Here is a 25,101-nt window from a genome sequence, read left to right as displayed (position 1 = left end):
AGAGGAGGTCGTAAGGGGGTAGAGAGAAGGTCGTAAGGGGTAGAGAGGAGGTCGTAAGGGGTAGAGAGGAGGTCGTAAGGGGTAGAGAGGAGGTCGTAAGGGGTAGAGGAGGAGGTCGTAAGGGGTAGAGAGAAGGTCGTAAGGGGTAGAGAGGAGGTCGTAAGGGGTAGAGAGGAGGTCGTAAGTGGAAGAGAGGAGGTCTTAAGGGGTAGAGAGGAGGTCGTAAGTGGTAGAGAGGAGGTCGTAAGGGGTAGAGAGGAGGTCGTAAGGGGTAGAGAGGGTTCTTAAGGAGTAGAGAGGGGTATAGAGAAGGGTCGAAAGGTGAGAACTCCAGCAACCAAAGGTCAGAGACGGACCTCTTTAGCACCGTTGCACACACCAGCTACACACTTCCGGCCCAAAACAATTTACCTGGACCCCATTTCCCCAAAGGTGCTGGGGAAGGGGTGGGGGGGGAAGGGGCTGGGGGAGGGTTTGTTTACCCTCACCCGACATAATCACCCGGCTGTCGGCGGCTCTCTCACTGTATACAGTCTGGTACACAGTTTACACCAACTTGCTACACTTGCCCTAACCTGGGTTTACAGTGGTGTTCACAGGACCCCACGCCTGAAGTTTTCTAACCCATTTTCCCCTTAGACGGGTTAACACTGCCTACAAACTCCCTTACTTGGATCTCGATTCCTTCGTAAAAAACATCTGGTGAGGAGAGTGGTGTATTGTACATAGGAGATGGTAGGGAAGGAGGAGAGGTAGGAAGGTAGGGGGGGGGGAAGGTAGAGGGAAAGGCAGGGGGAGGGAAAGCCACTAAGACAAATCTTTTAATATAGTCTTCACTCCCCCAAACATTCAACCCCCCCCCCCCCTGCTCTCCTGAGGCCCTTATAATCCCTTAACAAATGGTAGTTCCCTTCTTAAGGTTATCTTGAGATGATTTCGGGGCTTTTTAGTGTCCCCGCGGCCCGGTCCTCGACCAGGCCTCCACCCCCAGGAAGCAGCCCGTGACAGCTGACTAACACCCAGGTACCTATTTTACTGCTAGGTAACAGGGGCATAGGGGGAAAGAAACTCTGCCTAGTGTTTCTCGCCGGCGCCTGGGATCGAACCCTTGCACCACAACGCTTCAACACCACCACTATGAAGGTCAGGTTAGGTCACGCCCTAGTAGGTCAGGTTAGGTCACGCCCTAGTAGGTCAGGTTAGGTCACGCCCTACTTCCCACCCTTCAACAACAGTCAACAAGTGCCGCCATTTATTTTCAGAACAGGATTTGGACCGGACTGCGTTCATTGCTATTCCCTGCGGCTTGTGTTCCAATCGTAGGGAATTCCAAAAGTTTTGTTCCAAAAGTAGGGAGCCGGTCGGCCGAGCGGACAGCACGCTGGACTTGTGATCCTGAGGTCCCGGGTTCGATTCCGGACGCCGGCGAGAAACAATGGGCAGAGTTTCTTTCACCCTATGCCCCTGTTACCTAGCAATACAATAGGTACCTGGGTGTTAGTCAGCTGTCACGGGCTGCTTCCTGGGGGAGGAGGCCTGGTCGAGGACCGGGCCGCGAGGACACTAAAGCCCCGAAATCATCTCAAGATAACCTCAAGATATCAACACATTACCAAAGTCTCATTGGGAAAACACTTACCAACTTGACTAAAGAGACAGACCATGAGAGAATCGCTACAATTACACGGCTGGCAGATAAAATATGAAAATAGGACGTTTTTTGACTTTCCCAATTCTAAACTACCCAATCCAACCAGACCTATAAATCGGTCAATTTTAATCGATTGGTAATAAACCTTGTTGTATATTTTAATGTATAATAAAAGTAATGTAGCGTACATGGTTATATAAAGGACAAACAATATTGTACTTAATCCCCCTGCGGGTTATTCATGCCCGTGGAGCCTCTTGGGGCTGGCTTAAATCTCCACCAATCAATTCTGTACTTACCTATCACCTTACCTTACCCATCTAGCTGGGCATTGCCTTAAGACAGCAAAAACAGCGTTGTGTCACAAGTTACAGCCCCGCTCCTGTGCCAGGTAAGTCCACTACGGGCTCACCATAGCCCGTGCTACTTGGAACTTTTTGTTCCCGGTAGCTGAATCTTAAACAACAACACCGTTGTGTGTGTGTTGTGTCTGGCTTGCAGACGTCACCTGAACGAGCGCCAGATGCTATTCTTAACGGCTCTGTAACCGAATTACCCCACCGCCATGCATAGTCTGAAACACACACACACACACACACACACACAGGATAGTGCGCAGGACTCTTAATTCTGTGGCGCGGGTTAAATTCCCACACCAGGCAGAAACAAATGGGCAAAGTTTCTTTCACTCTGAATGTCCCTTGTTACCTAGCAGTAAATAGGTACCTGGGAGTTAGTCAGCTGTCACGGACTGCTTCCTGGGGTGTGTGTGGTGTGGAGAAAAAAATAAACAGTTGATTGACAGTTGACATGCGGGCCGAAAGAGCAAAGCTCAACCCCCGCAAGCACAAATAGGTGAGAACACACACACACACACACACACACACACACACACACACACACACACACACACACACACACACACACACACACACTACGTACGTAAGTTGGTGGCCAAGTAGGAGCTACCCATTATGCTTTTCCATTTAATAATAGTCTACACACCGTACAAAACACACATGAACATTAATACCGGTTAACATTAATCAACCAGGAGGCGCGTGAGACATGATCGCGACATACCTGGTAGAGTGATGCTCCTGGGGGTGTGGTCGCTGATGAATGACGCAGGAGTGAGGGCCGCGGCCCGGGGCACCACCAGGGCCACGAGGGCTACCAGAAGGCCTGGCACTGCCACCAGCCTTCTGGGGGCCTCCAGGAAGGGTGCCACAACTGCTCCCGCCCAACCCCGCCTCGCGGAGAATCCACGAACCATCACCAACTGGACTGCATTTTCTGGAAGAGAAACGGGAGTTAAGATAAGACGGGATCACCATAGCCCGTGCTACTTGGAACTTTTGGTTCCGTATAGCGAATCTACAAAAGGGAGTTAGATTTTTGTTTGCTTTTGACAGGGAAAGGAGGGGGGGGGGGGGGGTTGACACAATGGAGAGGTACGGGGGAGGGGGGGGGGAGGGGGAGTTTAGCTATGGGTAAATACAAGTCATGATTGCAGGCGGGCTGTCCGCTTTGCTGTCACTGAGTGAGTGGGAGATTGGGTGGGGTAGTTAAGCTTGCTCTCAGAGCTGTGTGTGTGTGTGTGTGTGTGTGTGTGTGTGTGTGTGTGTGTGTGTGTGTGTGTGTGTGTGTGTGTGTGTGTGTGTGTGTGTGTGTGTGTGTGTGTGTGTCTGTGTGTGTGTGTGTGTGTGTGTGTGTGTGTGTATGTGTGTATGTGTGTGTATGTGTGTGTATGTGTGTGTGTGTGTGTGTGTGTGTGTGTGTGTGTGTGTGTGTGTGTGTGTGTGTGTGTGTGTGTGTGTGTGTGTGTGTGTGTGTGTGTGTCTGTGGAGCGGGCGACAGAAGAAAAAAACAATAGAAATTAAATAATTACTCCACACAAAATACCTCACAATACGAAAAATCATTTTACATTCGCTACAACCGCACTTGAGTAACAGAAATGTTATTAAATAATAACAGACCCCAGTGTTGCCAGTGTCGCAAACACACCACCGGTTACACCACACTCGAGCTACACCACTGGTTACACCACACTCAAGCCACACCACCGGTTACACCGCACTCGAGCCACACCACCGGTTACACCCCACTCGAGCCACACCACCGGTTACACCACACTCAAGCCACACCACCGGTTACACCGCACTCGAGCCACACCACCGGTTACACCACACTCAAGCCACACCACCAAATATCAATTCTTATTACTATCCTCCAGCACCTAGCCAAGCCTCTGCCACAGCTCCCAGAAACATTTGGAAAGTGAGACAAGGTACCAACCCGAACCCCAACAGAAAGCTAAAGAATTTAAGTATAAAAACAAGGGGCCAGATTCACGAAAGCACTTACGAACGCGTACATCTTTCCTCAATCTGTGACGGCTTTGGTTACATTTATTAAACAGTTTACAAGCATGAAAACTTGCCAATCAACTGTTGTTATTGTTATAAACAGCCTCCTGGTGCTTCGGGGCTCATTAACTGTTTAATAATTGTAAACAAAGCCGCTAAAGATTGAGAAAAGATGTACAGGTTCGTAACTGCTTTCGTGAATCTGGCCCCTGGTCAACATACTTTCAGCCACGTTATTGTGACTTTGCTCAATCTTCCCTTCCTCTTCACTCTCATTTCACCCCCTCACACATGCCTCCTCCCCCCTCCCCCTGTGGCCACCTCCAAGCACCCCCCTCCCCCCACCTCACACTATTTACAAAAAATATGAGTAGCTGGCACGCTACGTCAACGACAATGCAACCCCCTATTCCACCCCCACCCTCTTAATGTTGATATACGAGTCATAATCTTTAGTGGCATTATACAATCACCAAGTCCTGAAATGCACAGCTATTCTTAAAAACTACATCGAGGTGCATTCAGCTGTGCACAAGTGGAGCACAGCCGGTCGGCCGAGCGGACAGCACGCTGGACTTGTGATCCTGTGGTCCGGGGGTCTATCCCAGGCGCCGGCGAGAAACAATGGGATGAGTTTCTTTCACCCTATGCCCCCCTGTTACCTAGCAGTAAAATAGGTACCTGGGTGTTAGTCAGCTGTCACGGGCTGCTTCTTGGGGGTAGAGGCCTGGTCGAGGACCGGGCCGCGGGGACACTAAAAGCCCCGAAATCATCAAGATAACCTCAAGATAACCCAAAATATAGTTATCAAATTTGAAAAAAACATGTGTAGGTTCTGCTATGGCGGTATGTTCACTCACAAGATGAGTGGCGCTGCCCAATAAACTCGCCCCTCGGGGCAAAAAAAATTTAAATTTAATACGACTGGAGCAGCGGAAGGGTTTAAGGAGGCGGGGACTGGCCAAAAATAAAAGGGATGGTTCTTCATTTCTTGGCCCGACTCTTCTACGTATTGTCTTTGGCAAAGGGAGCAGACACCCGCCTCAACCAACGGCTTAGGGTGCAGACGAATGGCCTAGTTGGCGCGCCAGGATATTCTACCCCCCTCCCTCCTCTTCCCCCCGTCCCAGGCTCCCCCATCTCCCATACTACCCTCCCCCCCTTTCTCCTCCACGGCCTCCCTGCTTCATAAGTCTTCTCCGTGGCACCCTCTCTCTCATGGCTCTTGGTCGTCCTCGCTGGCAGACCTCTCTCTTTCCTTCCCCTGGAGATATCCCTATCTTCCACAGCTGGCTAGCCTCTCCCCCCTCTTCCACAGCTGGGTAGCCTCTCCTCCCTCTTCCTCAGCTGGCTAGCCTTTCCTCCCTCTTCCACAGCTGGCTAGCCTTTCCCCCCTCTTCCACAGCTGGTTAGCCTCTCCTCCCTCTTCCACAGCTGGCTAGCCTTTCCTCCCTCTTCCACAGCTGGCTAGCCTTTCCCCCCTCTTCCACAGCTGGTTAGCCTCTCCTCCCTCTTCCACAGCTGGTTAGCCTCTCCTCCCTCTTCCACAGCTGGCTAGCCTCTCCCCCCTCTTCCACAGCTGGTTAGCCTTTCCTCCCTCTTCCACAGCTGGCTAGCCTTTCCCCTCCCCCCAACAGCTGGCTAGCCTCCCCCTCCCCCCAACAGCTGGCTAGCCTCCCCCCTCCCCCACACAGCTGGCTAGCCTCCCCCTCCCCCCAACAGCTGGCTAGCCTCCCCCTCCCCCCCAACAGCTGGCTAGCCTCCCCCTCCCCCCAACAGCTGGCTAGCCTCCCCCCTCCCCCCAACAGCTGGCTAGCCTCCCCCAACAGCTGGCTAGCCTCCCCCCCCTCCCCCACACAGCTGGCTAGCCTCCCCCTCCCCCCCAACAGCTGGCTAGCCTCCAGAGGGCGTCACCCACTTCACAGGGCTGCCGCCTGCCCCCAACACGCTCGACTGTCGCACTCTCAACAAATTTATTTTCAGAAATATTCTTACGTGTCAGGATATCAGTAGGTCTTACGAGTATCATAATTATCAGGGGTTAATTACCAATCAAGGGTCAACAGGGGGGAGGGTGGTTAAGGACTTCACTAGTGCGCGTTTGTAATTTGACAACAAAGTACTGAAGTTTGAGCTTTATAAACCTCTACTTTAGAAATACACCAAAAAATTCGAATAATTGTAGAAAACTATGGATATCATTTAATTAAGCTATGTTTAAAATACATGCCAAAAAAGCAAAATGAACTCAAGCCTAGCTTGTCTTAGATCATTTGAAGACATTTTAAATTAATATTAACTACACACTCCCTCTTTCGACCTAGCCAAAATAATAGAAAATGTAAGCATTATCAATCAATGACTGACTAATGAGAACAATGGATTCCCATTAACAAAAGTGGTTATTTTAAACGCTGTTTGCTACACCCATTACACATCCGACACTATTACCAATAGATAAAAAGCCCACAAAAGTGTGATTACGTGGAAGCTGTGCCACGAGGCTGTGTACATGACTATCTTATCTTGAGGTTATCTTGAGATGATTTCGGGGCTTTTAGTGTCCCCGCGGCCCGGTCCTCGACCAGGCCTCCACCCCCAAGGAAGCAGCCCGTGACAGCTGACTAACACCCAGGTACCTATTTTACTGCTAGATGGCAGGGGCATAGGGTGAAAGAAAGTCCCTACCATTGTTTCTCGCCGGCGCCTGGGATCGAACCCGGGACCACAGGATCACAAGTCCAGCGTGCTGTCCACTCGGCTCCCTCGATTCCAACCTCACCACCAGCAAGCCTGCCCTCTCCAGTTGTCACAACGTCACATAAATGATGTACTAACCTGCCCGAACCTAACCGAAGACCAGCAGCGAATAGAGAACTTGACAGTCCGCCAATTTTGCCAGCCACTATGATTTACAGTACATCATATTTTGACCGTTGGGGGAGGATCTGTACGACAAAACGCGACGATTTACTCGAGAGTAGAGAAACATCAGGTGATGTTGTGGTAGCCCGTATTTGTAAACAAAAGACCACGTGCTTACTATCTACCCGCCAAAATGCGTTTTATGAATGAAACTTCACACAATATTTACATAATTGTTTTTGTTTGGGGACGAGGGATGGTAAATTACACTGAAAGGTTAAAAAACAGAATTGGGGGAGAAAGATTATATATAGTATATAATATATACTATATATATAGTATAGGGGGAAGAGGGGGTTTAGCTGCTGTAAAAACTAGTATATGGTTTTTGAAGACGCAGCCCGTCCTGAAATTGACCAGAAGGGAGCATTGATTGAACAAATTGGACGCAGGTTCGAATCCTCGTCACGGCCCTTGTGGATTTGTTCATTTGATGCATCACGTTAGTGTGATCTGTGCGTGTAATGAAGCAATGATTGATTGATTGATTGATTGATGAAGATCAAGCCACCTAAAAGGTAGAGCACGGGCATGAATAGCCCGTAAGTGGTGGCCCTTTTGAGCCATTACCAGTATCAAGAGCTGATACTGGAGATCTGTGGAGGTGCGACTGTACCCTGCGTGACGGGAGATGTCTCCCCCGTGAGAAGGCTGGAAATTCGCTACATTTCAAATACAACATTTCAAAATGTGCTAGTAACCAGGGGCCAGATTCACGAAAGCACTTACGCAAGCACTTACGAACGTGTACATCTTTTCTCAATCTTTGGCGGCTTTGGTTACATTTATTAAACAGTTAATGAGCTCCGAAGCACCAGGAGGCTGTTTATAACAATAACAACAGTTGATTGGCAAGTTTTCATGCTTGTAAACTGTTTAATAAATGTAACCAAAGCCGTCAAAGATTGAGGAAAGATGTACACGTTCGTAAGTGCTTGCGTAAGTGCTTTCGTGAATCTGGCCCCTGGGCTTGGGAGATTTTTTTATCCGGAAGCACCACGTGCCGTTTCCAGCTCACTACAGCCAACACAAACACACATGTGTTCCCCGCCTCGTCCACATCATAACATCTGACCCCCCCCCCCAAAAAAAAAAAAAAAAAAATTAATTGCCACTCAACACTTCCTGCAGGCTGGCTGGCTGGTGAAAGGAGGAGGGGGGGAGGTGCGTGGTACAGCTGTGTAGGGTTCGAGCCATCTGTCGGGCCGGGGAAAGCTACCACCACAACCTGACGCACTAACCTCCTGAACTCGCCAGTTACAGCCCCGCTCCTGTGCCGGGTTAAGTCCACTACGGGCTCACCATAGCCCGTGCTACTTGGAACTTTTTGTTCCCAGTAGCTAACCTAACAAAGAGACGTACAAGCCGAAACAACCCACCTAACCTACCGACACACACAAAACATCAGTCACTGTGAGCCAATACTCTCACAGTACTCTATAATATGTCCGTTGAGGGGGGGGGGCGCAAAACGTTCAAAATGCGACGTACTCGTAGAGGGTTCGATCTTAATGATGCCTCCCCCCCCTCTCCCTCTCTCCCTCTCCCCCCTTCTCTCTCTCTCTCTAGTCCTTAATACTTTAATGGCTTCACAGTCCATCTACATCACTATACCACCTGCCGTATAATCTCCCCTCTCTGCCCTCTCTCTCTCTCTCCCCTCTTCTCCCTCAGATCAGTTAAATCGTAAAGCGATACGATGAATGTAATACTTCAGCCGACCAATGATGGACTGTTGCAAGCGGACTCTAAAGTCAGCGACTCTAAAGGGGAAATGGAAGAGGAGGCGAGGAGAAAGGAGGGAGTGAGAGAGAGGGAGTGAGAGAGAGGGAGTGAGAGAGAGGGAGTGAGAGAGAGGGAGTGAGAGAGAGGGAGGGAGTGAGAGGGAGGCAGGGGGAGAGGACAAGAGCGTGGGAATATATTGCCACAAAGGTCAAAATACCATCCAAACACTAAGAGGAGCTGTCCTTCAAGACCGGCCGGCAGTGACAGGACAAGCGACTTCAACTGCTCGATTGGGAGAGGGGGGAAGGGGGGGCAGAGACCCCTAGTTACCATATACACATTTGTACATTATTTTTTTCCATCACCTGTACCTCTATCTACTTCACTTCCCCCCCACGACCCCCCTCCTCTCCCCCCCCCAAAAAAAAAAGGTTACCTAGCTAATTGACAATTACTAAAAATTTCTTTCTATAGAATATTGGAGTTGTGTTTCTTGAACATAATGTGTGTCAATTATACTTCCACCTGTTACCTAGCAGTAAAATAGGTACCTGGGTGTTAGTCAGCTGTCACGGGCTGCTTCCTGGTGTGTGTGTACTCACCTAATTGTGCTTGCGGGGGTTGAGCTCTGGCTCTTTGGTGTGTGTGTGTGTGTGTGTGTGTGTGTGTGTGTGTGTGTGTGTGTGTGTGTGTGTGTGTGTGTGTGTGTGGAAAAAAAGTAGTTAGTAAACAGTTGATTGACAGTTGAGAGGCGGGCCGAAAGAGCAAAGCTCAACCCCCGCAAACACAACTAGGTGAACACACACACACACACACACACACACACACACACACACACACACACACACACACACACACACACACACACTTTCATCAATTGGAAAGAGTTCAAGAAAAAACTATATTGTTCGAAATTCTATTCCCGGGAAAGAGGCAGCAAATCACATTTCCCCATTTTTAACACCACTTCAGTACCCTGATTTACAGATTTTTAATTTTCACGAATTGACAAAGTTCACACAATTCCCTTTGGTAAGGACAGTTCACAAAAGGTCAAAATCCAGGTAGGAAATACAGGATAATTTGGATAATTTGAGAGATTGATTAACTGGTTGATGACATTGATGCATTGTGTCATCAGAAACATAAAAAGCAGATTAGCCTCGTAGAGGAAAATTTAAATACCTGATCAACCAGGCTGTGATTCGTAAGTCAGTTAGGTTGCGAACAGCCGCGTCCAACAGCCTGGTTGACCAGGGGCCAGATTCATAACACAGTTACGCCAGCACTTACGAACCTGTCCATCTTTTCTCAATCTTTGGCGGCTTTGTTTACAATTATCAAACAGTTAATGAGCTCCGAAGCACCAGGAGGCTGTTTATAACAATAACAACAGTTGATTGGCAAGTTTTCATTCTTGTAAACTGTTTAATAAAATGTAACCAAAGCCGTCAAAGATTGAGGAAAGATGTACACGTTCGTAAGTGCTTGCGTAACTGCTTCGTGAATCTGGCCCCAGACGACCAATCAGAATCCGTGGTCATCAGTGACCAGGCTGCTAGGACGTTGATCTTCGCAACTACCACAAGGTAGTCACATGGTAGGTAGTCTGGTCTTCACTATAGGCTCGATAATCATAACGAAATTTTTTGTTGAAATCGTGTTGAAATTCCCCTCTGAGAGAGTCACTTTATTTGGAAGTTCCCCACACACTAGTAGGAGGCTCGAAGCTGGCTTTTTCTGGCAAGAAGGATCAGAAAGAGCCTGGTTGATGGGGTTCTTCTACTCCCCAAGCCCGGCCCGAGGCCAGGCTTGACTTGTGAGAGCTTGGTCCAACAGGCTGTTGCTTGGAGCGGCCCGAGGCCAGGCTCCACTTGTGAGAGCTTGGTCCAACAGGCTGTTGCTTGGAGCGGCCCGAGGCCAGGCTCCACTTGTGAGAGCTTGGCCCAACAGGCTCGTACAACGATGACAGGATTGGGGAAAAAAAGGAACTATAGGAGACTAAATATATCAAATAATGATTAAGGGAGGAGAGGGAAAGCTCGATAAATGGACTCTATGCAAGACAGTTACGATCGAGCTGAAACTTTAAGAGTACAATTCTCAAAAGTTTGTCTTAAAAGAGCCACACGATACAAGCCAAGGCTGCCAGGCTTAACACAGCTCAACTCCCTGCAGTTCACCATATCACCAGCCAATTAGAACCAGACATGTTTTATACAGAATAATACAAGCATCTGTAGTCAGGATATCTGTGGCGGCCATTGCTGGAGGCTGTAGGTACTCTACAAGCAAGACTTAACAACGAAAGTCTAATAGAAGGAAATGTATATGTTTATCTCTCAGAATGTTTGGTAATATGTTTATTGTTTGTGATGTGTGTGTATGTATGTATTAACACGATGTACTGAACGGGATGAGAATAGCTTGAGCTACCTCATCCCTTTGTGTGTATTTTACCTCAATAAACTTGTTTCAATTTCAAAAGTCTAATAGACTACGCTCCCAACTGCTTTTCACTATTTTAACACACACACACACACACACACACACACACACACACACAAATGAGCCACAGAGATATTACAAAGAACTTTTTTAGTGTCAGAGTGGTTGACAAATGGAATGCATTAGGGGGTGATCTGGTGGAGGCTGACTCCATACACAGTTTCAAGTGTAGATATGATAGAGCCCAATAGGCTCAGGAATCTGTACACCTGTTGATTGACGGTTGAGAGGCGGGACCAAAGAGCCAGAGCTCAACCCCCGCAAACACAACTAGGCGAGTACAACTAGGTGAGTACACACACACACACACACACACACACACACACACACACACACACACACACACACACATTCATATTCTCTTGCCCGGATGTACAAGTCAATATGCCGGGGATTACTGTTATATCCAACAAGTCATAAAATATTCAGTGTGTCGCTATCCCCGTGCTCGATCCCCCGTCCCCTCTCATCACTCGGTGAATGATAATGTCACCAGCAACTCCGAAGAGTCAAGAGCCATTGTACCCCGTAACTGATGGGTCAAGCCAGTCAAGAGCCATTGTACCCCGTAACTGATGGGTCAAGCCAGTCAAGAGCCATTGTACCCCGTAACTGATGGGTCAAGCCAGTCAAGAGCCATTGTACCCCGTAACTGATGGGTCAAGCCAGTCAAGAGCCATTGTACCCCGTAACTGATGGGTCAAGCCAGTCAAGAGCCATTGTACCCCGTAACTGATGGGTCAAGCCAGTCAAGAGCCGTGTAAATTTGGAGAAACTGTGGAAACTGACTTCAACCCTAGCATCTCTCCCACCACCAGCACACGACTACACACACACAGCACCACTCCTGTGCCAGGTAAGTCCACTACGGGCTCACCATAGCCCGTGCTACTTGCCCCCGCTCCTGTGCCAGGTAAGTCCACTATGGGGTCACCATAGCCCGTGCTACTTGCCCCCCGCTCCTGTGCCAGGTAAGTCCACTATGGGGTCACCATAGCCCGTGCTACTTGCACCACTCCTGTGCCAGGTAAGTCCACTACGGGCTCACCATAGCCCGTGCTACTTGCACCACTCCTGTGCCAGGTAAGTCCACTATGGGGTCGCCATAGCCCGTGCTACTTGCCCCCCGCTCCTGTGCCAGGTAAGTCCACTACGGGGTCACCATAGCCCGTGCTACTTGGAACTTGTTCTGAGTAGCTGAATCTATAACAATAGTTCAAGTCCACTCACCTGGGATTAGCCTAATCTTGTGCTTCAGATTATCGCTCTTATTGACAAACCAACTCCCCCCCCCCCACACACACACACTCCTCATCCCAAAGGACAATTCGGGTCATAATCCTATGGAATTACTCATGATTTTCGACCTATCTTGCAGTCGTGGCATCTTATTATTTTCCCCCCGCACTACAACTAGTTGACCAACCCCCTTTACGGCTCTTAAGATGATGATGATTTAATAGAACTATCGCCTTTAAGGAAGGAAGGTCATTATAAGGCTAAAGGGGCCAGATAAAGGTTAACCAGTTGATTAACAAGCAAGATGGTGGACATTAGAGTTGATGTTACCTTCCAGTGGTCATTACACGCGCGTGCGGCGGCTGTAATATCCAATCATTACGGCACTATTCGCGTGCGGATGGTCATGCGTGAGGTCTATGCACGCACTTCACCGATTCGTGTTTGTGAGGGGATGCTGATCGACACTGACACACGCATGCACACGTGCACATGCACGCGCACGCGCGCGTGAGCGCACACACACACACTCAAAAGGTGACCAAAGAGCCAGAGCTCAACCCCCTCAAACACAACTAGCTGAGTACACACACACACACATTCAGGAACCTATACACCTGTTGATTGACGGTTGAGAGGCTGGACCAAAGAGCCAGAGCTCAACCCCCGCAAGCACAACTAGCTGAGTACACACACACATTCAGGAACCTGTACACCTGTTGATTGACGGTTGAGAGGCGGGACCAAAGAGCCAGAGCTCAACCCCCGCAAGCACAATTAGGTAAATCCTCCCCCCCCTCCCCCCCTCACTCACAGCAAGAGGAACAAACAGGTGTAGAGAACACCTGGGCACCTACAGATGTTTGACAGCTGCTACGGGCTTCGTTCACGGAATATGCGAGAGCGCGCGCGGGTTAAAGATATATATGTAGATATAACTGAAAACTCTCACCCCAGAAGTGACTCGAACTCACATCTGGGGTGTGAGTTTTCAGTTGTATATAGTCCTGGGGACCATTCAGGCTTGTTTGCATATGTAGATATATATGTAGCAGAGGCAATGAAAAAAATAGACTAGCGAGAAAGGCGGGGTCCAAGAGCTAATAGCTCGATTCAGCCACTTCGGAGACAGTGGTGTACATCAACACCAAATCTCATGTTGTTTCAGATTTAGCTACTCAGAATGAAGTGTCCATGTAGCACGGTCTATGGCGAGCCCGTAAACCAAATCTCAGGAAGCCTATTACAATTATATCCCGGTGTTAGGGACAGGAAGCCTTTGTCTTGTCGAAGTCAACATAGGCCGTGTACTAACAAACTTTCCTCAGGATGCAACAATTATCTAACTCCCAGGTACTTATTTTATATTGTTAGGTGAACAGAAGCATCAGGGGAGGGGGGGGAGGGGGAAGGTTACTTCCCCAACAATTCCTTCCCGGGCACTGAACTCCATAGTCCCCTTGGTTGCGAGTCTATAACGTAGACCACTATGCTTCATTGAGGCAACATGCAAATATGAAGACTAGACCGTGAAATTAATTCTCCCACCGTAGCCTGATTCATCATTCAGTCAGGATGATGAATCTCAGGTGCATGACCCTGCATGATAACCTATCCCGGGAGATGCTATCTTGATATCACGCCGATATTTACGACTCCTCATTGTGCATGTAAGTAGTTTTCCCTCCAATAGATAAAGCCAGGTACAATCCAAGATGCCTCCTAGTCACCTCCTGGTTGGTGGGGTTCTGGGAGTTCTTCTACTCCCCCAAGCCCGGCCCGAGGCCAGGCTTGACTTGTGAGAGTTTGGTCCACCAGGCTGTTGCTTGGAGCGGCCCGCAGGCCCACATATACCTGGTTGATGGGGTTCTGGGAGTTCTTCTACTCCCCCAAGCCCGGCCCGAGGCCAGGCTTGACTTGTGAGAGTTTGGTCCACCAGGCTGTTGCTTGGAGCGGCCCACAGGCCCACATATACCTGGTTGATGGGGTTCTGGGAGTTCTTCTACTCCCCAAGCCCGGCCCGAGGCCAGGCTTGACTTGTGAGAGTTTGGTCCACCAGGCTGTTGCTTGGAGCGGCCCGCAGGCCCACATATACCTGGTTGATGGGGTTCTGGGAGTTCTTCTACTGCCCAAGCCCGGCGCGAGGCCAGGCTTGACTTGTGAGAGTTTGGTCCACCAGACTGTTGCTTGGAGCGGCCCGCAGGCCCACATATACCTGGTTGATGGGGTTCTGGGAGTTCTTCTACTCCCCAAGCCCGGCCCGAGGCCAGGCTTGACTTGTGAGAGTTTGGTCCACCAGACTGTTGCTTGGAGCGGCCCGCAGGCCCACATATACCTGGTTGATGGGGTTCTGGGAGTTCTTCTACTCCCCAAGCCCGGCCCGAGGCCAGGCTTGACTTGTGAGAGTTTGGTCCACCAGGCTGTTGCTTGGAGCGGCCCGCAGGCCCACATATACCTGGTTGATGGGGTTCTGGGAGTTCTTCTACTCCCCAAGCCCGGCCCGAGGCCAGGCTTGACTTGTGAGAGTTTGGTCCACCAGGCTGTTGCTTGGAGCGGCCCTTGTAAATTTCGTAATATTTAAATTGCCAATTAAAGAATCAGTTTTGAATTTGGTTTCAACGGACAGCCGTTGCTATGCCAATTTAATTACGCTGGTCATTTTATACCATTAATAAGAGTCCAAATATATTTCACTATTATCCATTAAATTACCACTATTAAAAGGCAATTTAAAAACACGCTACAAATTGTCTTTAAATCACTAAATTGAAAGATAAGGTTTTCTTACCACTAAACAAATACATCAATAGATGCAGCATCTAATTAAATCTTGAGAAATAAATCGATGCGATGTTGTTGTTATAGATTCAGCTACTCGGAACAAGTTCCAAGTAGCACGGGCTATGGCGAGCCCGTAACTTACCTGGCACAGGAGCGGGGCAAGTAGCACGGGCTATGGCGAGCCCGTAGTGGACTTACCTGGCACAGGAGCGGGGCAAGTAGCACGGGCTATGGCGAGCCCGTAATAAACAAAAAAATAGCTGCGAGTGTTGAAAGTCAATCAGATTTGGCAACATTTCTGCAGGTCACCACTAGGAATATTTTTACCAACGAGACCAAACGTAAACAAACAGTTGTGAATTATCTGGCGAAGTTGTCGTAATTCTCTTCACAACGTCGCTAATCAACTGATCCTCCCCCCCTCCGGGCCCCAACCCCCCCCCCCCCTCTTCACTAAGGTTTAGGTTACTCATCAAAATGAATACGATCCCACACACCTCCCCCCAACCCCCAACACCCCCCCCCCATAACCCCCCAACACCCCCCCCCCATAACCCCCCATCATCCCCCCCCCCCACCACACACAACCCCCTCCTCCTGTGTTAGCATCTCTATCCCTTAACTCCCCCCCCCCACCTCTCACTTCCCCAACTTTCGGGTTGAATATCCGAACAGGACAAAAACGATTCGGCACGTGCCCTTTCATCTGATGCCTCTGTTCACCTACCAGATAAACAGGTACCTAGAATTGAGGCAGCTGTTGTGGGTTGCATCCTGGGGAAGTAATAGGCTTAAGAGTGATCTTGATAACCCTAAGTAAAGGCTTCCTGTCCCGATAATGGATTTTGAAAAAGATAAAATGATCAACTAAGCCAATCGACTGAAGGCACAGAGGCGAGCCCAATAGCTGAAGCTTTAACCCCACGAACAACTTGGAGAATATTACATACGCACACACCTACATTTGAACATCAGCCCCGCTCCTGTGGCAGGCGAGTCCACTACGGGCTCTCCATAGCCCGTGCTACTTAGAATTTTTTGTTCTCAGTAGCTGAATCTTAAACAACTACATTTGGACAAATCCACAGTTGAGAGGCGGGACCAAAGAGCCAGAGCTCAACCCCCGCAAGCACAATTAGGCGAGTACTAGGCCTAGTTAATAGGTAAATACCTGATCAACCAGGCTGTGACTCATACGTCAGGCTGCGAGCAGCCGCGTCTAACAGCCTGGTTGATCAGTCCAGCAACCAGGAGGCCTGGTCGACGACCGGGCCGCGGGGACACTAAGCCCCGGAAGCACCTCAAGGTAGCTCAAGGTAGGTAGGTAGGTAGTAAGAACGAGATTATAACTATGCATTAATAAACTCGCACCGCAAACTACCCAACTACCTTAACCATTACTTAAACCAGTTATCTACACTACTAAAAATATATATAATAACTTCCTAAAAATGCATTTAACATTTAATGTTGAAAATATCTGCTTTCAGTTCTTGGTTCTCTGTGACCTTCTTGCCTGGAAGTTGGTCAGTCAAGTCTCCTCAGCTATTTTATTTTTATTTTGCAGTTCTTGTTGTTGTTGTAGATTTAACTACTCGGAACAGGTTCCAAGTAGCACGGGCTATGGTGAGCCCGTAGTGGACTTACCTGGCACAGGAGTGGGGCAAGTAGCACGGGCTATGGTGAGCCCCGTAGTGGACTTACCTGGCACAGGAGCGGGGCAAGTAGCACGGGCTATGGTGATCCCGTAGTGGACTTACCTGGCACAGGAGCGGGGCAAGTAGCACTGGCTATGGTGATCCCGTAGTGGACTTACCTGGCACAGGAGCGGGGCAAGTAGCACGGGCTATGGTGAGCCCGTAGTGAACTTACCTGGCACAGGAGCGGGGCAAGTAGCACGGGCTATGGTGAGCCCGTAGTGGACTTACCTGGCACAGGAGCGGGGCAAGTAGCACGGGCTATGGTGAGCCCGTAGTGAACTTACCTGGCACAGGAGCGGGGCAAGTAGCACGGGCTATGGTGAGCCCGTAGTGGACTTACCTGGCACAGGAGAGGGGCAAGTAGCACGGGCTATGGTGAGCCCCGTAGTGGACTTACCTGGCACGGGAGTGGTGCCGTCTCTCTCCGATGTGTATTTTTTTTTTTTGCAGTGTTGCGTGTTAATGCTACAACAACAATGCACTTGTGGGTCTTTAAGTCCATCTCCCCCTCCCACCAACCCCTTCCCTCCCGTCACCCCCCCCCCCCCACATACCATCCCATACTGGCGCCCCCTTCCCTATCCTAGCCCCCCCCCATTTCTCGCTAGAGAAATGTTCTTGAGGGATGAGGAACAGCGGGTCGTCTACAGGTTAATGAACAGTAGAAATTTGAAGAACAAGCTGGTTAGGGCAAGCGAGTGGTTCGCCTTCTTGAACTGGTGCGCGTATTTCACAATGGATGCGCATTTCGCGCGTATTTCACAATGGATGCGCATTTCGCGCGTATTTCACAATGGATGCGCATTTCGCGCGTATTTCACAATGGATGCGCATTTCGCGCGTATTTCACAATGCATGCGCATTTCGCGCGTATTTCAACAAAAAAAGATGCAGTGAATCGCGTGAACCTAACCACGTATAGAACACGTGGAGAGAGAATAGGCTGGTGCGCTATATTTTATACGAGTTAATGGTTGGCGAATAAGATTTTCCATAAGATTTTCAGCTTAGGTGGATATGCATAAATGAATACTTTCGTGCATGCATATATGCATACTCGTGTATATATACGTTTATACACATATATATGTGCACATATGTGTATGTGCTTATGCATACTCGTGTATACATACGTGTATATACATATATATGTGCACATATGTGTATGTGCTTGTGTATATACACACAGAAATCACAATAGCCTGATACATCTATTGAACAAATGGGGCTTGACCCTTCACTCTGCCCTCACCCTTGGGGCTGGGACCGTCTCCCTCAACACCCGCAGAATATAGCCGTGAATGGCGAGAGATAACCGAGAAATTATCTGCGTGAAGCAGGTGGGCGATGTGTGTGTTCATGATCAACCAGGCTGTGATTCAAACGGCAGACTGCGAACAGCAGCTGCATCTAGCAAGCCGTGGGCGTGAGAGGCCGTGGCAAGCCGTGGGCGTGAGAGGCCGTGGCAAGCCGTGGGCGTGAGAGGCCGTGGCAAGCCGTGGGCGTGAGAGGCCGTGGCAAGCCGTGGGCGTGAGAGGCCGTGGCAAGCCGTGGGCGTGAGAGGCCGTGGCAAGCCGTGGGCGTGAGAGGCCGTGGCAAGCCGTGGGCGTGAGGCTCCCACGGCAGGCTAGGGGACAAGCCATCACACAGCCAGTCACGTCGATAATTGCAATAACTGAGGCCAACTCGATTACTGATCATTCCCAAAAGCATACTAAACAATGGATGGCGGACAGGGGGGCGCTGTGGCAGGGGGGCGGTGACAGGGGGGCGTTGGCAGGGGGGCGTTGGCAGGGGGCGACAGGACCGGGGGACGATAGGGACCCGATGTGAGTGATGGACCAGTTTAACAAATATAAATGTTTTAGTCAATGATTAGTCAGATACCAACGCATAAAGGTAATAATGCTAGGTAGAAACACCTCTCCAATCACTACGCCAGCTAGAATACATCACCGGGTCTGTGCTCTTCGTGTATGCAAATCACTGAAATCATCTAGCAGATTCAGAGTTAATTCATCACTTCAATAATACCAAGTGCCGGAGCCATCACTACACGAGAAACAAAAAAGTTTCCCCGGACCATACCTTAATATGCACTCTGTGACAACTTTTACCTTACAAACCGTTAAGGCGGAGACGAGGAGCAGCAGCTTGCCACCTGTTTCCCTTACGGGCTCACCGTAGCCCGTGCTACATGCACACTTCGTCCTGAGTAGCTAAATCTTTAACAACAACAACAACACCTGTTTCCTTTAATCTGACTTCAGTTGCCAGAGAAGACAAAGTCGCATCGTACGACGGTTCCCCAACGGACTTAGCAACCTACCTAACCTTACCCAACCACACCAAAACGAGTCTAACGCAAGGAAGCTGTCGAATCATCACCTTACCTTGAGGTTACCTTGAGGTGCTTCCGGGGCTTATCGTCCCCGGCGGCCCGGTCGTCGACCAGGCCTCCTCGACCAGCACCAATTAGAATCATCACGTGTACAATTAACCCGCCAGTGAGTCGCCCCTTTCACCCTCCCACAATTCAGACAGGTGAGGGAGATGAACCCTGAATACCTGGCGTCTACCTGAAATACACGCCATTGATACACGCCTTCTCCCAAAAACCAATTGCTTGTAGATCTTCGCCAGAAGACGACCATCTTTTTCTTAACCGGTGGCGCCAGAGTCACTAGCTTCAGCACTAGCAGTCGCGGAATATTAGAATTAGATGTCCCTAGTTAGGCTTCTTGCACTTCTGGTCCCTTTAGTTATTTCAAAAGCTCTCCGTGGCACTAGTTTAAAGCTAATCACCTCTTGTTTCTGCTTCACTTGTCTGCACAAAGTGATCACATTAACGTGATGTATCGAGGAGAAACCCAAGGGTCATGAGAAGGAATTGTGTGAAAGTCTGTGGTTTGGCACAGGAACCCTCGAGGATTCAGTAGAGTCCGAGTTTGCAATTCTTTGACCATGTCGTGATGTAGTGGTCTAAGGTGCTTGCTTGGGAGTCGCCAGAACATTGGTTCGAATCGTCCTCACGGCTCCGACTAATTTTCCCTCGCCTCTTTGCGACATTCAACTCTAACTTATTATGAAGAACCCTGTTTAGTCTCCATGAGAACAAGAGAGAACCGCGAGTAGCTGCACTAAACTGAAAGATAAAGTCCGGGGCCAGGTAGCTGAAGCCCGGCCTCCCTAGCAAACAAGCCCGAGCGCACACACAAATAAAAATTTACGCAATAAATTTAAGCGAGTTTCGCGGAACAGCGCCCGACATATTTACCACAAACAAGATAATGGTCGCTTAGCCTAGCAGCGCTACAAGGGGAAACAAAAATTAGACGACGCTAACAAGCATTTCCAACAATACCTCCGTAACTGGGGAGGCTCGCTATGTGCAGGCGAGGAGTCACAATAACGTGGCTGAAATATGTTGACCAGACCACGCACTAGAAAGTGAAGGGACGACGACGTTTCGGTCCGTCCTGGACCATTCTCAAGTCGATGAGAATGGTCCAGGACGGACCGAAACGTCGTCGTCGTTGTTATAGATTCAGTTACTCTGAACAAGTTCCAAGTAGCACGGGCTATGGTGAGCCCGTAGTGGACTTACCTGGCACAGGAGTGGTGCTGTGTGATGTTCCAAACACCCCAAATACTTCTCCTAGATATACAGTCATGTGTTTCCCCAGACCAGCTGTCAGAAGTGGGCGGTGGAAGGGGGGGGAGGAGGGGGGATGGGAAATGGGGTGGTAGGGGGGGGGGGGGGGAGGAGGGGGGATGGGAAATGGGGTGGAAGGGGGGTGAAGGGTATAGTGAAAGATCACCCTTTGTGCCCAGATACTGTCACGTCTATGCGCACTGAGAAAGATGCAAGTAGAAATACTAGGGATAAAGAAATGGAAAATTGACGAGGGAATTGAATTACGCGAAGGGTAGAGGAGAGTGGGGGTGGGGGGATGGACTAGGAGAGGGGGGAGGCAGAGGGGGTGGTGGAGAGGGGGTGGTGGCAGAGGGGGTGGTGGCAGAGGGGGTGGGTGAGAGGGGGTGGTGGCAGAGGGGGTGGTGGCAGAGGGGGTGGTGGAGAGGGGGTGGCAGAGGGGGGTGGCGGAGAGGCGGCCGGCCGGGACACAGTTTGGCACCCCACCTCCACCTCAGGTAATACCCAGCTCATTGCTCCGTCCTAACTGTAGCTTTCCACGAAGTGCCCGCGCTAACCAGCCAACTACTCCATTAAGTAGTCTCCGGTGCGCTAATAAATCGTTACAATTTATGTAGTTGGCGTTAACGACCAATTCACAATCACACGTGGGCAGTTAGCGCAGAGGAGCCTTAGTACTGGTTTGTGTGTTCTCTAACTGCACTCTTTATTACCATACACCTTGAAGTGCTTCCTTGAGGCTACCTTGAGGTGCTTCCGGGGCTTAGTGTCCCCGCGGCCCGGTCGTCGACCAGGCCTCCTACACACCTTAACTTTATTGATGTCACCTCAAGGTTATATTGAAGTGGTGCCAAGGATCAATGTCACCGCAGCCCGGTCTCTGTCAAGAGCTTCCCAATTGGATTCGTAGTCCTGAGGTTCCGGGTTCGATCCCGGGCGCCGGGGAGAAACTATGGGCAAAGTTTCTTTTACCCTGATGGCCCTGTTACCTAGCAGTAAATAGGTACCTGGGTGTTAGTCAGCTGTCACGGGCTGCTTCCTGGGGGGTGGAAGCCTGGTCGAGGACCGGGTCGCGGGGACACTAAAGCCCCGAAATCATCTCAAGATAACCTCAAGATAACCGTAGCCCGGTCTCTGTCAAGAGCCTCCCAATCAGAGGTCTGGTCAATTGGACTATTAGACGCCGCTGCTCGCAATCTGACATTAAATGCAGGCCGATCGCAGAGGCATCCTTTGAAGGTGTTTATCTACTTGCCTTTTGAAGACCGCGAGAAGGGACTTGGTTGTGGTGAGGGGTACCTTACCTTGAGGTTACCTTGGGGTGCTTCCGGGGCTTAGTGTCCCCGCGGCCCGGTCGTCGACCAGGCCTCCTGGTTGCTGGACTGACCAACCAGGATGTAGGACGCGGCTGCTCGCAGCCTGACGTATGAGTCACAGCCTGGTTGATCAGGTATGTGTACATGTGTATACAACATTGATAATTTTGTAACTAGCGTCAAACATTGTTATTGGCTTAGCTAAACGAACTAGAGGGTTCAGTTCCTGAACCGATTATGTGCCTCTGTAATCCTTTACACCACCGCCCACGGGATGGGTATGGGGCGCATAATAAAGAAAGAAATTGAAATTGGTTATGGTCGTTAGTTATAAAAAGGACGGTGTTGAAAAGCCTGGTTGATACCTGGTTGATGGGGTTCTGGGAGTTCTTCTACTCCCCAAGCCCAGCCCGAGGCCAGGCTTGACTTGTGAGAGTTTGGTCCACCAGGCTGTTGCTTGGAGCGGCCCACAGGCCCACATATACCTGGTTGATGGGGTTCTGGGAGTTGTTCCACTCCCTAAGCCCGGCCCGAGGCCAGGCTTGACTTGTGAGAGTTTGGTCCACCAGGCTGTTGCTTGGAGCGGCCCGCAGGCCCACATATACCTGGTTGATGGGGTTCTGGGAGTTCTTCTACTCCCCAAGCCCAGCCCGAGGCCAGGCTTGACTTGTGAGAGTTTGGTCCACCAGGCTGTTGCTTGGAGCGGCCCGCAGGCCCACATATACCTGGTTGATGGGGTTCTGGGAGTTGTTCCACTCCCTAAGCCCGGCCCGAGGCCAGGCTTGACTTGTGAGAGTTTGGTCCACCAGGCTGTTGCTTGGAGCGGCCCGCAGGCCCACATACCCACCACAGCCCGGTTGGTCCGGCACTCCTTGGAGGAATAAATCTAGATGTTGATCTGCATGCATTGCAACACCATTTTTCAACTTGGTTATTTGGCACAGTCACCCAACGCCTCCTGGTGTCTCCGGCAGCTATTTCCGTTGGCAAATTTGGAACTTATTCATTAAACCTACATCAGAGTGTAAATTATTATGCAACTCTCGCATTGCTATACACGGCAGTTCAGGTTATCTTGAGATGATTTCGGGGCTTTAGTGTCCCCGTGGCCCGGTCCTCGACCAGGCCTCCACCCCCAGGAAGCAGCCCGTGACAGCTGATTAACATCCAGGTACCTATTTTACTCCTAGGTAACAGGGGCATAGGGTGAAAGAAACTCTGCCCATTGTTTCTCGCCGGCGCCTGGGATCGAACCCGGGACCACAAGATCACAAGTCCCGCGTGCTGTCCGCTCGGCCGACCGGTTCAATAAAGATCTGGGTCTATTTTTTTTAGTTGCGCATGATCTGATTTTTTGTTTGATCTAGAGCCCTCATTTAAAATGTAAAAAAAAAACAAAATTTTAAAAACAAACCAATTTAAAAATTTAAAAATTTAAAAATTTAAAAATTTAAAAATTTAAAAATTTAAAAATTTAAACACAAAACCAGTATGCAGGCGACAATTTCCGGCAACTGAAGTAATCTGGGTAAGACACCAGCCAGGAGCCAGACAGCACAGCTGGCGCCTGATCAAGACTGGTGGCCACCTGCTGTACCCACCTGGCCAGGTGGTGCGGGTTCCCACCTCTCACCTGATCCATTCACATGCGCCATCTTAAACTGCTCTGTATTCCCAGACAGCCTGTGCCAGGTAAGTCCACTACGGGCTCACCATAGTCCGTGCTACTTGCCCCGCTCCTGTGCCAGGTAAGTCCACTACGGGCTCACCATAGCCCGTGCTACTTGCCCCGCTCCTGTGCCAGGTAAGTCCACTACGGGCTCACCATAGCTCGTGCTACTTGCCCCGCTCCTGAGCCAGGCAAGTCCACTACGGGCTCACCATAGCCCGTGCTACTTGCCCCGCTCCTGTGCCAGGTAAGTCCACTACGGGCTCACCATAGCCTGTGCTACTTGGAACTTGCATTTCCTACCCCGGTCACGTCCCTCCTTCTGTCCCGTGCCGTAGAGCCATCAATCAAAGGGAAGCAGATGGAATTACCAGCCCTATCGTACATAACCCTCCTGAGCAACAGTGACACATGTGCGCCTTGATCGCGATATCACTTGCAGCCTAGTCAACTCCCCCCCCCCTCCCTCCCTCCGTATCAACTGCAGGGGCGGGGAGGGCTCATTACTTATATTGTCCCTAGCCAACTAGGGACCCCCTAGTTGGCCTGGTCGAGGAGCGGGCCGCAGGGACACTAAAGCCCCGAAATCATCTCAAGATAACCTCAAGATAACCCAAGAGCACTGATTCCCTCGCCTCTCAACCTCCACCAACGCTACTAACGAGTGACCTACCCTTCTGTGCAGTAATTAGAGTGAAAACGTAGCTGCTACTGTTAAGAGATTCAGCTACTCGGAACAAGTTCCAAGTAGCACGGGCTATGGCGAGCCCGTAGTGGACTTACCTGGCACAGGGGAAAACGTAGTAGCCTAAGCCACTCGATACATAGTAATAGAGGTGAAAGTGAGGAAGGAGAAAGCGAAGGAACACGCACCAGCAGCACTTGTCCAGAGGGAGAAACCGCTTCTGGTCAGCGGTCAGCCAGCACCAGCAGCAGCTTCACTATGATACAGTACAATGATAACAGCTTCAGCAGTAAGCTGTAGTAATTACAGGTTACCAACCGCTGTATAACAAGTACTAGAAAGGGGGGTTGCTGGTAGTGGTGTCGACTGGTAGTGGTGTCGACTGGTAGTGGTGTCGACTGGTAGTGGTGTCGACTGGTAGTGGTGTCGACTGGTAGTGGTGTCGACTGGTAGCGGTGTCGACTGGTAGTGGTGTCGACTGGTAGCGGTGTCGACTGGTAGTGGTGTCGACTGGTAGTGGTGTCGACTGGTAGTGGTGTCGACTGGTAGTGGTGTCGACTGGTAGTGGTGTCGACTGGTAGTGGTGTCGACTGGTAGTGGTGTCGACTGGTAGCGGTGTCGACTGGTAGCGGTGTCGACTGGTAGCGGTGTCGACTGGTAGCGGTGTCGACTGGTAGCGGTGTCGACTGGTAGCGGTGTCGACTGGTAGCGGTGTCGACTGGTAGACTGGTTGGAGTGGTTCGACCCCACTTTCAAATCCCCCCTAATCTACCACCCCCCCTTTCGCTACCAGCTGCCTTGGTGGGTGGGGGAGGGGGGTGTAGCCCGTTACTAGAACCTACTCTACCAGTTTTCACTCAGTGCTGACCTAAGGT

General features: G+C 50.2%; 1 protein-coding gene across 5 annotated transcripts in view; it reads right to left on the bottom strand.

The window, feature by feature from the left end:
- LOC123749839 (semaphorin-1A) overlaps window positions 1–25,101 on the bottom strand; it is a 234,438-nt gene that overhangs the window by 165,442 nt on the left and 43,895 nt on the right. For all 5 annotated transcript variants that reach the window (XM_069314889.1, XM_069314892.1, XM_069314893.1 and 2 more), the window contains exon 2: window positions 2,735–2,947. In XM_069314889.1, coding sequence (XP_069170990.1) covers window positions 2,735–2,927 — 193 coding nt within the window. In that variant the 5' untranslated portion in view covers window positions 2,928–2,947. The remainder of the gene's footprint in view (window positions 1–2,734; window positions 2,948–25,101) is intronic.

This window comes from Procambarus clarkii, chromosome 80 (genome assembly GCF_040958095.1).
Source record: "Procambarus clarkii isolate CNS0578487 chromosome 80, FALCON_Pclarkii_2.0, whole genome shotgun sequence".
NCBI classification, from domain to species: Eukaryota; Metazoa; Arthropoda; class Malacostraca; order Decapoda; family Cambaridae; genus Procambarus; species Procambarus clarkii.
This window is presented reverse-complemented; position numbering and strand designations above follow the sequence as displayed.